The following is a 13,827-nucleotide window of genomic DNA, read 5'->3' as shown; positions in this document are numbered from 1 at the left end:
TTTTGAATACACATTTTAAATATCCTACCGCATCAGGCTAACGTCATATCGCGTTTAACTTTTGTGGGCGTTAGGTATCTTGGTGTGACAGCTCTTTGGCAGGAGCACAGAAATGGGATGGGGCTTAATTCCAGGAATCCTGACATAGAGGACTGGAGCTATAAAGTCAGGCATTTCATCCACTCCAGCTCCAGTCTTTAAACCTTCTTTGACTTCACCTGTTAGGTTAAGCACTTCACTCTGAAATCATGGCCAAGGAAATCACTCTGCTCTGGGGCTCCGGATCTCCTCCCTGCTGGAGGATAATGATCGCTCTGGAGGAGAAGAACCTGCAAGGATACAACCAAAAACTGCTCTCCTTTGAGAAGGGAGAGCACAAGTCAAAGGAAGTCATGGACATTAACCCCAGGGGTCAGGTAGGTTCATATCACACTATGTAAACACTCTCATATCTGAAATCTGCATTTGTTTCCTGGTATGGAGTAAATGGAGTATTCACTTGGCATTCACAAATAAGAACACTTTAACCAGAACAAAGTGTTTATGGTTTTCCTTGCACTGTCTCTTAAAGCTTCCTGCCTTCAAATGTGGGGACAAAATCATCAATGAGTCATGCGGTGCATGCTTCTTCTTAGAGGTGAGAACTCTGAATCTGGCCCTACTTGAAATGCTATGTTGCCATGGAGTTCCTAGGTAGCAGAGCTGCTTGTGATTATATTTTTAACAGTGCATTGTAAAAACAGACACACTATACCAGAGATGTAAAGAACAAGAGCTTCACACTGTTTTTTTCCCAACAGTGCAAGTACAAGTCGCAGGGAACCAAGCTGATCCCTGACTGCGATGCGGAACAAGCATTGATGTTCCAGCGTGTGTTTGAGGTTAACACATTCGGAGACAAAATGGGTACGTTAGTTCGGAGATGCAGAAAATGTCTCAGTTTTGTTTTGCCTTGCAGTGACATAACTGTTGAAACCTGAACTTCCTTCATCACAGTGCGTGTACCCCAAACAACGTTAGAACCACAGGGATTTAGTGAGTCTGTAAAGAATATATCAAGGCTGCTAAATCTCTTTCTGTGTGACCTGGCTGATGTTGTCATTCAGAGGTCTGTGCTCTGGGATTTTGAACTGCTGTACTTGGCAACACCACACTAACAACTGCCACTGGTCTTCAGCAACCAACCCTCCTCAGCCTCCCCTTGAGACCTTTAGTTGTTCAAAACACACGGCACACACTAATGATCTGTGCATTCACATAATTAAGCCATAAGACAATCCCTTAGTCCATTTCTCTGGTGAGCAACTCTCATAACAGAGACTGATGTTAACAGGTCACATGTTAATCCCACCAGTGATCACATGCTCAGACTAGCTTTGCATGTAAAGTCACTTGTTTGTCATGTGATTTGATACTTGTAAAATTCCCTGCTGGTGTCTGGGTAGATTTTATTTAGGTTTCATAGAGATACATTTTAATAATTGTATGTCAGGTTTTGTTGGTTTATTTTTTTTTTTGTGTGTTATATTTTTCTAGGAAATGTTATCTACTACAACTGGAAGGTCCCAGAGGGAGAGAGACACGACTCTGCCATTAAGAGAAACAAAGAAGCTCTGACTGCTGAGGTCAAGCTTTGGGAGGGATACCTGCAGAAGGTATGTGAATGACGTGTATGCCTACAGTCTGTTGTGCTAAACTAAAACTCAGAATATTTCTACCAGTTTTTTCTAAAACAATTTTTAAAAATGAGACGTAATAAGAAAAGGCTTTTGGAATGGTGTGCATTAACACCATCAGCAAGCTGTAAAAGAACAATTTAGCTCTTCAGACTTTGGCCCTTAAGGGTGTTACACAAAATTTTATGTGTTAATTATTGATCTTTAGACATCCATGTAGTTATACTTGAACAAGGCCATGCTAGTAGTTTGAATCAGTCTGCAGTGCTAATCTTCATGTCTGTAGAATAAAGCAAGCCTTATTTATCAAAGTCAATCTTGCCTTGGTTTTTAAGGGAACATAATCAATGCAGAACATTTATTACGCCAGGCTATAACCCCCTGTGATGGCTATTTTTCTATCTTTATTTTACTTTGTGTGCTTTTTAGCTTTTTTTCAAATTTTTCTTACATAACTACTTCTCCTTTTCTTTTTAGACATCAGGCGGTTTCCTGGCAGGAAAGAACTTTTCCCTGGCCGACGTGATTGTTTTTCCAGCCATCGCTTATCTCTACCGCTTTGGGTAAGTGGACTAAATGACCAGAAACATCTCTTAGCAGCCTGGCTAGATGATTGGATGGAATAATAAATAGCAATGAACTCACTCCAGCTTTTTTCTTTCCTGCAGGCTTTCTGAAGAGCGGTACCCAAAACTGGCAGAATACTATAAAAATCTGATGAACAGACCCAGCATCAAAGCCACCTGGCCTCCTACTTGGAAGGAGACACCTGGACAGGACATACTTAAAGACATCTGAGATTCAGATGCTCTTTGGTTAACCAGCTAACTTTTCCTGTTGTGTTTTTCATGTATTTCCATTTGTTGTACCGCTCTACCCTTTCATATTTTTTAACATCATTTGTTTCTGAAACTGTCTGATTCTCACTGTGATGTGAACAAAAAGCAATAAAAAACAAGTTTCAGTTTTGTCTGCTTTATTAATATCATATTATTGACCACAAAAGACCCATTACAGTTTATTTTAGGTTTTCACACCTTTCACTGCAGGTTTCATGTTTGGATGCACTTTTCAAGAAAACTGTCATGATCCTTCCTGCAACTTCTGCAGAGAAAGAGAGACAGCTCACTAGACTCAGCTAAATAATTGTTTCTGAATAATTTTTATTCAGATTGTAAATATTTCTTTTCATACTGGACTCAAGCAAAGAACCAGCAAAGATCCCAAATTAAGAGCGACTTGATTTAATGGGTTCACCATGGGGATTTTGCCTAGAGAGAATACTTACTGGGAGAGTGAGTATTTTCTCCAGGTGTGGTTATAGACTATCAATTCTATCAAGGTGTAGTTTAGAAAATTCAGGGCCCATAAATACACGGTTGACCTAAAAGGGAGTTGTTTCCTTTTCCTCTTTTTAATGTGTCTCTTATGAGCCAGCAAGTTTCAAACCAGGTACAGAGAAGACCCCCATCACAAATGATGGCATTTGATTTCCAAAACACTTAGAGCTACTTACAGATGTGCATCTTTTGGACTTGGTTAAAGAGGGATGTGATCACTAAGACTGTGCGAAATGTCTTATCCACTGCCCTGTTTGTCTGGGAGGTTGGAGTGGTTTCACCTGTTGAACTGGTTTAAAACCTTTTACCCTTAACAATGTTTGTTTTCCCCAAACAAGAAGGAGCTTACGAGCTTTCTGTGTTTTGTAGGGTGTTGCCATGATGGCGAGTATTCTTCACACGCTAAGGGTTCCGCAGGGTTCTATGCCAGGACCATTTCTATTCCTATTATCCAGGCTTCATTTAGGCACTATTGTCAGACAGCATAATATACGTTTTACCAGCTTTATTTACCTATGAAGCCATATGATGCAGTACAGTTAGTTAGTTAAACTCAAAGAATGTTTTAAAGACATTAGCTGGGACTACAAAGAGAGAACATATATCTATCCCGTCAGCTTCTCTTCACTGGTTTTCTGTTAAATTGAGAATGAAGTTTAAAATCCTTCAACTTACATAAAAGGTCTTAGATAGTCACGTATCATTTCATAGTTTCATACTATCCCAACATAACATTTTTTTCACACTCCTGGTTTACTTGTCGTTCCTACGGTGTGTAAAGTAGAACGGGTGGCAGCACCTTCAGCTTTCAGGGCCCTGCTCTGTGGAACCAGCTCCCAGTTTGCATTGGCTGTCACTGTTTGGTCGCTGTCATAGAACTGAAGGCTGAAATCAAATATGAGTAGTCAGCTTGTCAGCGTGCTTTTGACACTGTTAAAGCTATCTGGTTTCTCCTATTGTCCCAGGACCATGGTGACTGAAAGTGATACAGGGGCAGGTGGTGGCTTGCTTCAACTGTCACCCAAACCATAGATTCGTATATCAAGACAACGTTGTGGCCCATGCTTCAATGAGAGCATGCTGTTCTTGAGTTCATACTCTTGGTTTTGTATGTTGCCTTCTACGTCTCTCATTTTTCCCCCAGTTACTTCAGACAGCAGGGTTGTTGGGTTAACTTAAACATGAATTCATTTAGACTTTACAAAATCACTTGCTTGTATTTGTGAGGAAGATTTAGCTCTACTGTAGAGGCAGAGAGGAAGTCATAACAATGATCAACACACATAATAGTCTATGAGTTTTCACTTCAGAAAATACCAACATAAAATCATCTAAACTCCAAGTTTGTGTTCATGGTAGCTGCACATAAAGCTGGCTGTACTTTAGAGAGAAGGACGTTGCATGTTAGTTTTTATATTTTGCACAAGAGAGTTTCAAAGACAAAAGCAGTTAAACTTTGATTAGAAAAGTCTAGATTTTTCAGTCAGTGCTTTTTAAAGTGCTCTACACTATTACTGATACAAATGGTTTGAAAGGAAAGGAAAGAATAAACACGCAAAACTGCGTCTTTCTCGACTTTCTGGACTTCCTAGAGTTCAGCTTTGGAGTTTTGATGGAGTGGTGGAGGCTATTTTTTTAAACACTGTTTCCCTCCAGTGTTCGTCATCATCTCGTATATCGTCTGGGTAGATTGACTGATTGATTGAGTGATTAGCTGATTGATAACATAAATTTCTTGTTCTGTCTAACATATAAGTGTCACATTAAATTCAGTTGATCTGACATAAACATAAGTTTTAAATCTAAAGAACGTTTGAAGAATTTTTATCAAGTGCACTTCCACCTTTTTGTGTTGAGAAACATCACATGGAAATTATTTGAGTATTACAAGTAATTTTAAGTGACACTATTAGAGTTACATTTTAAGTTTGATCAAGTTTAGTTTCAGCCAAATAATTGGTTTCATTTTTTCAGTTACATTCTATTTAAACTTTATCATTTAAATGGATATAATTTGGATACAATGTATACAATTTGTAAAGAAAAGTTCGGCATATTTTCATTGGAAATTTCATTTAAAATCCATATAGTGTAACTGATCTGTAAATTTAACTCTTTCTGTCTGTAAGTTTAACTGTTTGACAACAGACTAGGCTACGGTGGCCCGTGAAGGATTTCATTTCAGAATTTATGACATTTGCAGTGTGTGGACAGATAATGTTCAAAAGTGGTTGCTTACATGCACAATTGCTTAAATACATATATTTTTGATTTTTAAAAGAAAACTAGTAATTCAGGTTAAATCCAGAAAACATGTTATGTTTATTAATCTGTTAAAGCCACACTTTTTGTAATTTGATGACAGCTGTATTTCCGGTGTCTAATTTGCAATGTAGTTAATTTTGTGTTGTCATAGTGCCTGCTCATCCTAAAGTTACCAAAGCCACCAATGCTGTGTCAAGTTTCACTGTTAAAAACTGTTTTTGGAGGTATCTATATGTGTGCACATATATGACTGAGACACAGTCAGCATGGGTTATCATTTATTTATTTATTTTATTTATTTATTTATTTATTGCCTGTCCCATTTGGTTTTTTTAGCCATCAGAATTGATGTCTGAAAGCCAACAAAGATACCTAATGGATTTACTTTGCCAAGTGGATCATCACAGCCTTGCCGTTTTGGTCCATTTGATCGACCTTTGTTGTTATTATTTATTTTATTTTATTTTATTTTATTTTATTTTATTTTATTTTATTTTATTTTATTTTATTTTATTTTATTTTCAGTTGTCACAGATGGGACAGACATGACTGGGGGATAGGAAAGGGAGAAAGAAAGATGAAGGAACAAAAAAACAGAGGGGAAGAGGGACAGTGAGAAAGGACATTTAAAAAGAAAAAAAAATCTCACGGATCACCTGTTGAGAGAAAAAAAGAGAAAAAGAGAAAACAAGTAAAAACAGGGAGCAACATAATAAACACAGCACTATCGCATTAATCTAGCAAACAGTAAATAACAGTAAATACTAAATATTGAATGTTGTTGTGCAGCACGCAGGACCGACAGCGCACAATGTGCTTTGAGGTAGCAGCCAAGAAAGGTGTAGTTTGTGTCTGTGTACACCTGTGTGCATACCTGTGTGTATCAGCGCGCTTGTATTCAAAAGGTTTCTCCACGTAACGATCTGCTAGATGGTCTTGGGAGCCATAGCCCCGTCCCCCAGGGCATGAAGCAGGTATGGAGGAGACTCAGGCCTCAGACATCCAGAGGCCCCAGAATACGAGGACCCAAGGAGGACCACCAGGGGGGCAACTGTGCCACCCTCCTGGGAAGAGCTGAGGAGAGCCCCAAACGAGAGGTCACCCAGCAGCCACGGAGCAGAAGCCAGAAGGGGCTGCAGTGGTGTGCCCGCAGGCTCTGCCCGCAGCCAGCTGTGCCAAAGCCACAGGCCCAGAGGCCGAAGGCCTGAGGGCCCCCCACACCCTGGAAGAGGCCCGACCGAGCCATGGGTGCCACCAACGCACCGACGCCTGAGGCCATCAGCCGCCAGCAGGGAGTGTGGTGAGGGGAGATAGTCCTGAGATGTTGCCAGAGAGGTGGAGTCTGAGATCCGACCTGACATATAGACACAGACAAACAGGCACACACAGACACAAACGTGCATTCCTACCCTTATGCACACATATACAAATACTCAGCACTCACACAACGTAAAGACAGACACAAATGGACATTGTACACACAATCACGCTCCCCAAACATACTCTCTACCTCAGGTCCAGGTCCAGATGCTACCCTTTCCCCCGGGGTGGAGACAAGCAGACCGCCCCCGGCCCTGCAGCAGCAGGGAGGCCCTGCATCCCAGATCCCAACTGGAGGCCAACACCTCCGCCCAGCCCCTGTGCCCCGATGGCTAACAGAGAACGTGGGTGTGGGAAGACCCCATACCTCCCTCTGTCCGCTCATGTGTAGTGTTGCTGCATGTTGTTCTAGAGTGCATTTAAAACACGGGAGGGCATGGTGCTTCCCGCCAGAAAGCAGCAGGTGTCAGCATGGCCCCTCCCGAGAACTCTTAATGTCTACATGCATTGAGAGGTCGGCACTGGTGCCAGTGGGTTATCATTTGTACATAAAGGAAGGACACATGATCCCAATGTTTCCCTCTAACATGTCACTGCGGCAATTTCTATCTAAAAAGCCATGGCAAGCAAATATGAGTTTTCAAAATTCTAACCAAGGCAAGAAAGAAAGATGGGACCAACAGAAGGCAAACAATTACCATCAACAAACCAAAACACCAAACAAAGCATCAAATCCGCATGTAAAGTAAGTGGGAGCAACTTTCACTGACCACACCTGAGACTGAAGGCTACTACCAGCTGGAGCACTAGAAAACCGACAGTGACAGGATTAAATCATAAACCTGTTCAAAAATCTATTCTAAGATGTCGAATACAGTGGGAAAAAATTAATGCAAAAAAAATTAATGTTAGTAAATTAATATCAAAGGAAGAGCTAATCAGCTGCAGATTAGCTGTGAGGTCACATTGATAACTTGCAGTGTTTCAGTTACTGCATTGCATTCCTCTGCACAAAGCAGCCTCCCTCTCTTTTTAGCTTTTCTAAGCAGCTAGTCCTTTGTGTACACAAGCTGTTTTACTCATTCCAGATGTTCGACCCACTGTGTGTGGGTGATCAAAAAACAAAACGAAACAAAATTGGAATAATATCTTATCACTATTTGAGCCATGTTGCAATTGTAATTACATGTAGCCCTGAATATCAAAGAAAAACTGATGAGCACTGTTACATTTGACAACATTACACGGCAGTAGTTGACACAAAAAGGCAGAAAAACCTTAAACTGTGCAAGACACATAACAGCAAAACATGCAAGGTTTCTTGAGGGCAGGACTATGACATTAACCACCTATGTTAACATTTCTTTGTGTGTGAATCACCAGACATAACACCAGTCTGTTGGAGTCCTTTGTATCTTTCAACAGGATTATATAATGATAAGAATACCGCATCACTGCCCTCTGCTGCTGGATTCACTTCATTCATCGGGCGCTGCTCCTGTTATTATCTGTGATTGCATTTCCGTTTGTGTCTTGTTTGTTCTTTGCATTTGGAAAAGTCAGTGTCTGAAAGCAAAGAGCAATAAACTAAATTCTGCAGTTTGCTACTTAAACATTCATACACGTTGTTTTTCAGTATGAACCCTAAATCAGCCTGTACACATGGGAGGCCAGCTTCATTTATGGAATGTGGCAACAACCAAAGCTAGACACAATAATCAAAGCATATGATAAATTTTCACTTTGGTAAATACCAACATAAAATTATCTAAACTCTAGTTGTAGGGCAGGTTATTGACTGTGCCAGAGATTGGCTGTGCAAATAGATCCGATTGCAAAATTGCCCTTTGTATGGCTCAAAGGACAATTTTCTATTTGCACAGCCTTTCCGTTAAATGTAGTCGTGTTTGATGAGTTTCATTTCCTCTACTGTTAAACGTTAAAGATGATAACACATTTGATCTTCGTTGGTCTTCTCTCCCTCCACAGCTCTTCTTTAAGTCAAGGTATGATGCACTATGCAAGATCTTGTTATGACAGGGCTAAATGTATGCAACTTCCTGTTCATGTATCTACCATTATGCTTATTCTTTAGCACTTTTGTGTGGTTAAATGTTTGTGATATATGAACAACTTCTTTGTACATGTAAATGTTTCCTTAAATATTTCCCTTTTCTGTTCTTCAGCATGTAATCCAAATATTCTGGAGAACATGGATTTCCCGGGAAATGACATAACATTTCTCTACTCCCCTGATGTTAACCACTGTCAGCTATTGTGCACCCAGCACCCCTCTTGCCTCTTCTTTAGCTTTGTTCGTGCTGATTGGACCCATGATGACAGGTATGACTGGCACAAATGAGTTGCAATATATACACATACTTATCCAGGTTCAGCTTGCAGGGGCAGGTTGTAAGGTGCAGCAGTCTAAGCAACACCACCAAAGTTTTCCCAAACAAGGCGATGAGTTCCTTCCAAATGACCTTTCTCTGCACCCTATCTCTAAAGTTGAGCTGAACTAATTTCTGCTTCTTGTATCTATGATCTACTCCTGATCCTGGGTGAGAGTGAGAAGGTAGATTGACCAGTATATCAAAATCACATTTGTACTTGTTTCTCTTTCACCACAAAATTCAACAGACTGTGCTCTCCAGTTCCATGGCATATACTTTTTTGAGTGAGGAGTTTGATCCCCTTGAAGTTTGAACACACCATCACTCCAGTCTGCCAATCCAGAGGCACTCTCCCCAACTTCCACGAGATGTTACAGAGCTGTCCCACACTGTATGCCAGTATACTCACCCATGATCGCTGCCTCTCACTGATGGCAACTTGAGATTTAACAGAGTTCAGCCAAAAGTCTAAAGAACCATATCCAGCTATAGGAAGCACTGTATGTCAAGTAATTTCGGGATCTGATCTGTTATGTTGGTTATACCGTGGCTTCTTCTACTTGTCGGTCTCTGCAGGCACTTCCACTGCTACCTAAAGTCCACTCCCTCAGGAGAGACTACAGGTCCTTGTTCACAGGTGACCACGAGGAGTGTCAGCGAGTGTGCACCCAGGACCCTGCGTGTCAGTTCTTCGCTTTTGTAAAAGACAATTTCTCAAATAGTAAAGTCAGGTAAATTTGAGTTAGGATAGCATATTTATTTTAAACACATGTTTCCATATTTATTTATTTTTTAACCACAAAAGATTAGTTTTTAACAAAAAGATTTGTCCTACACCTCTGCATTTCCCAAAGTTCAGTTTATTGCAGTCTTGTGTCACATCTTGTTTTTTAAACTCCATGTTCATGTTTGTCTATGATATTTTGCACTCTAACATCAAAGGAGAATATGATTTCTTGTTAGCTAGATTTCTTGTTCTGTTTAAGGTATAAGTGTCACCTTAAATTCAGTTGGACTGTACCAAGGACTCCTGTTATTGAAAGAAGAGCTGGTGTAACATCTGGATTCTCCCACATAACATACCAAACTCAGCACTTTGACAAAGGTACATAGACCTAGTTGTAGCTTTCGGCTCACTTCCTGTTTGTTGTCTGTGTGTTTTCCTAATGTAAGTAAAATGTATTTATATAGCCCTTTTAAGACTAGAATCTATTACAAAGTGCTTCACATGGGAATATAAAAGCATATCAAATAAAACAAATGTCTTTCCTCTTTTATATTCAGTATGTCAGAGAAAGCTTTTTCCAAACACTGACATCCCAGGAAGTGACATTGAGTCGCTGCCTGCTGCCTGTCCTGAACACTGTCAGACTCTGTGCTCAACTCATCCGCGCTGCACCTACTTCACTTATAACAGGTAGTTGTCTGTGTTTCAGACAACGTCTCATCTGAGAGTGAAACAAATATCTTATCTGTTTTTCTTTTTGTAGCATGTCTAACAGGCAGTGTAATAAAACTGTACTTAAGTGCAGAATTGTAGCTCTACAGCTCTACATTATATGCAAACATTTAGACCCTCTTGTACATTTAGCTTTTAAGCCTTTTTGATTTTATTTGTTTCTTAGGAATACCTTTGTTTGTTACCTGAAGGAAAACACACATGAAATAGTCACCAGGGCAGATACAGGCACTTCAGGGCTACCACACCGTTCCTGTCAGCTTAACAGCAGTGAGTAGCGCAAATCAACCTTTAATGCTGCACATGAACGTGTTTGTGAGCGAACAGTTACTGAACAGCATACAGTGTTGTGAAAAGTATTTTCCCCCTTCCTGATTTCTTATTTTTCTAAATATTTCACACTTACATGTTTTAGATCATCAAGCAAATTTAAAACGTAGGCAAATAAATGTGGGTGAATACTGAATAATAACACTGTTACATAAATGATAAATTTATTGGAACCTGGAACGTTGGGCCCACTGTAAGAAACACTCAATCAGGCAGTTCCTGGAGGATGAAGTAATTGATTCCATTGTCTGCCCCCACACCCCCACCTCTAGGACATTATGGTTCAGTCCATCCCACATTGTCAGGTTGCACTGGTCCAGATCCCGGAGGAGATCCCCCAGGACACCATCGACTGTCTCATAAGTATGATTAGACGTGCATGCCCTGATGTGGTTAGGCTGCTTCAGAACAGGCTTAGGCATGCACGTCTAGGGGCCAAACAAACTATTAAGGAGGATTTTGAGATCATACAAGTTTGGATCTGACATCACTGAAATCTGATTTGTTTTGAAAGTGTTTCTTTAGCTTCATTTTTGAGCAGTGTAGATTTACAGATATCAATTTGTCATAACCTAGGGAGAAAAAGTAGAACAAAACTTTTAATGTAAAACTTGATGACAAACCAAATCTATGTCATTTTCCTCGAATACAACATGTGGATGTGAGACAATCATCTTTTGGGCTTTTTTCTGTAAAGGTAATATTGTTAAAGACACTGTAATTATGCACAGGAATATTTTATGTGTCCATCCCTTCAGCATAGTGACATGTGTTTCTGCAAACAGACTGGGCTAGAGTGGCTCATGAAGGAGTAGATTTCAAAGGTTCTGACATTCGCTATGAGCTGATCGATGATGCAGACACATGTCAGAAGACATGCACTGAGGACCCTCACTGCCAGTTCTACACCTACGTTGATGAAACTTTCTTTGATTGCAGTTATTGGTGAAGTATTACGAGTACTTCTGTGCACACTTTAAACTAGTAATTCACGTCGCACCCAGAAACCACGTCACATTTATTAATCTGTTGTATTCACACTTTTTGTAATCTGATGACAACTATATCTCCAGTCTCTAATTTAAACTGTTGGATTTTGTACTGTAGGCGTCGCTGCTACCTGAAGCGTGTCATCACCATCCCTGCTCCTCCCAAAGTCATCAAAGTCACCAATGTTGTGTCGGGTTTCTCCCTTAAAAACTGCCCATAGAGGGATCTACTTGTAACATATGTGAAATTAAGTTTGAAGACTCTCAGTGGGACTTTTGTGGAACCCAAATAAATCATTTCAAACATGAGCTGTCTGTCTGACATATTTATTAAACAAATATGTCCACTTTAGTCTCATCTGACCAAACGGAAAATGCTCCAGAAATTTATGTTTGTTTAGATGCAACACTGCTAACCTAACCTAAGATGTGCTGCTATGTTCTTTTTAGTCAGATGACAGTTTTTCTCTGCAAACTTTCCAAACAAGCCACTTGTTCAATTTTTTGTGATTGTGCTGACATGAACTTTAACATTTAAAATGCTAACTGAGGCCTTTGCAATCTAAAAATGAACTCTTGGGTTTTATGTTTTGTTTGGGTTTTCTCAAAGGATTGCACGTTCTGTGCTTGAATTTGCTGGAGTCTGTGCTCCTGGGAGGATTATGGTTTTGCATTAACACACATGTACATGCTCCAGCCCCAACGAGCTCCCAAAACTTCTGCCCGGGTAATTAGTTGCCACACAGGACACAATAAAAGGGGTTCTTGCAGCAGTTTAATGACATACAGAGAACATTCAGAAAGGAGAAACATACTATGGAAAATATGTACAGGATATATGGCAGTGGCTCTGGCTACAAAAGAAACGAGAAAACAAAGGAGAAACAAAGCAAATTAATGCCAAGCCCAAACCACCAAATCATAATGGGATATCTCTACACATGTGAGGACATGGCAGTCTATAGGTACATGATCTCTAACACCAACTGCTACATAAACATATACACCGGCCTCTTTAAAATATTGCCTGAAAATTGCAGAGCAAGCCCAACTCCAGCTTTAAATAAACATGACACAAACCGTAGACCAAGATGCAGTTGGCGAAATTTATAAAGAATAACCACTCCTCTTTGCAATGCTTCCACCTTGTGGCGGATGTTTGTAACCTCAAGTGAATACTTTACACCATGGACAAAGAAAGAACATGTTTACTGGCATCCTAACATCTCAAGACAAAATCTGTAGTCCAGACGGGACTCAGCATTAACAGCATTAACGGGACTCAGCGTTACACACATTTCTCTCTGTTCTAGTAAATGTACCCATCTTGTTTTAAATTTGGAAGACTTTCCTCTAAACGTCAGGGGTTTAACCACTTTGCAGTAACAGGTGTAATGGAAACTGCTGTCGGGGCTACAGCACTATGTTCATATAAAATCAGCTAAAATTGTGGTTTTAAAGTTTATGCAACAAATATAATGTCCACTATCCTGAACAAACAGTGACGTGAACAGAGAATATACGTGCAAGGTGGCAATTCTGGATGAACATTGTTTTAATGAATTTTAACTGTTTAGAATTGTTTGTTGTTATATGTTTAGAAAATATCCATTTTTGCATTGTGCAGTTTATTTGTTTTATTACATTTTGGGAGAAAAAAATGAATCTTTGTCCTTACATGTTCTTCCTTTGCTTTTGCACCTTTGTAGTTTTAACAGCAGAGGTCACTAAATTAACTGCATAAACCACTGGTGCTCATACTGTGTTCAGTATAGACTTACTTTGGACATTTACTTGCCAATGGATGTGCTAATCACTTTAATTATCAGTGATCTTTTTAACGTTAGATTTATATGCTGGCACTACCATCATCCTATAAGTAAACCCCATTGGGTAATAGTGTTATACAGCGTCTGGGGATCTGAATGCTTCTTTAAAACTTTCAAACATAGGCCTGAGAACAGTACGGTGGTGCAGTGGTTTGAGGGTTAGGGTTAGCCTGGAAGAAAGACTGTATAGTAAGGATGGACACAGCCATTACATTATCAGCCTGTT

General features: G+C 39.9%; 2 protein-coding genes across 2 annotated transcripts; both read left to right on the top strand.

The window, feature by feature from the left end:
• Positions 1-168: 168 nt before the first annotated feature.
• Positions 169-2,645, top strand: LOC135932337 (glutathione S-transferase A-like). The gene is made up of 6 exons (XM_065469784.1): positions 169-416; positions 572-637; positions 801-906; positions 1,537-1,655; positions 2,154-2,239; positions 2,345-2,645. The coding sequence occupies exons 1-6, from the start codon at positions 249-251 to the stop codon at positions 2,472-2,474; spliced, it is 675 nt and encodes a 224-aa protein (XP_065325856.1). The 5' UTR covers positions 169-248; the 3' UTR covers positions 2,475-2,645.
• A 5,901-nt stretch (positions 2,646-8,546) lies between these two features.
• Positions 8,547-11,993, top strand: LOC135933002 (coagulation factor XI-like). Its single transcript, XM_065470833.1, has 8 exons — positions 8,547-8,607; positions 8,788-8,944; positions 9,606-9,725; positions 9,981-10,099; positions 10,279-10,411; positions 10,620-10,723; positions 11,569-11,728; positions 11,891-11,993. The coding sequence occupies exons 1-8, from the start codon at positions 8,547-8,549 to the stop codon at positions 11,991-11,993; spliced, it is 957 nt and encodes a 318-aa protein (XP_065326905.1).
• Positions 11,994-13,827: the final 1,834 nt, after the last annotated feature.

This window comes from Pelmatolapia mariae, linkage group LG22 (assembly GCF_036321145.2).
Source record: "Pelmatolapia mariae isolate MD_Pm_ZW linkage group LG22, Pm_UMD_F_2, whole genome shotgun sequence".
Lineage (NCBI taxonomy): Eukaryota > Metazoa > Chordata > Actinopteri > Cichliformes > Cichlidae > Pelmatolapia > Pelmatolapia mariae.
The sequence above is the reverse complement of the archived record's forward strand: the minus strand, read 5'-3'. Positions and strand labels throughout refer to the sequence as shown.

Excerpts from the sequence above, each read along its gene's own strand:
- LOC135932337 (XM_065469784.1), top strand. The coding sequence starts at position 249 with ATGGCCAAGGAAATCACTCTGCTCTGGGGCTCCGGATCTCCTCCCTGC. Across the intron at positions 417-571 it reads ACATTAACCCCAGGGGTCAG|CTTCCTGCCTTCAAATGTGG; the intron begins GTAGGTTCATAT and ends TGTCTCTTAAAG. Across the intron at positions 1,656-2,153 it reads GGGAGGGATACCTGCAGAAG|ACATCAGGCGGTTTCCTGGC; the intron begins GTATGTGAATGA and ends TTTTCTTTTTAG.
- LOC135933002 (XM_065470833.1), top strand. The coding sequence starts at position 8,547 with ATGATAACACATTTGATCTTCGTTGGTCTTCTCTCCCTCCACAGCTCT. Across the intron at positions 8,945-9,605 it reads GATTGGACCCATGATGACAG|GAGAGACTACAGGTCCTTGT; the intron begins GTATGACTGGCA and ends CCACTCCCTCAG. Across the intron at positions 11,729-11,890 it reads TTCTTTGATTGCAGTTATTG|GCGTCGCTGCTACCTGAAGC; the intron begins GTGAAGTATTAC and ends TTTGTACTGTAG.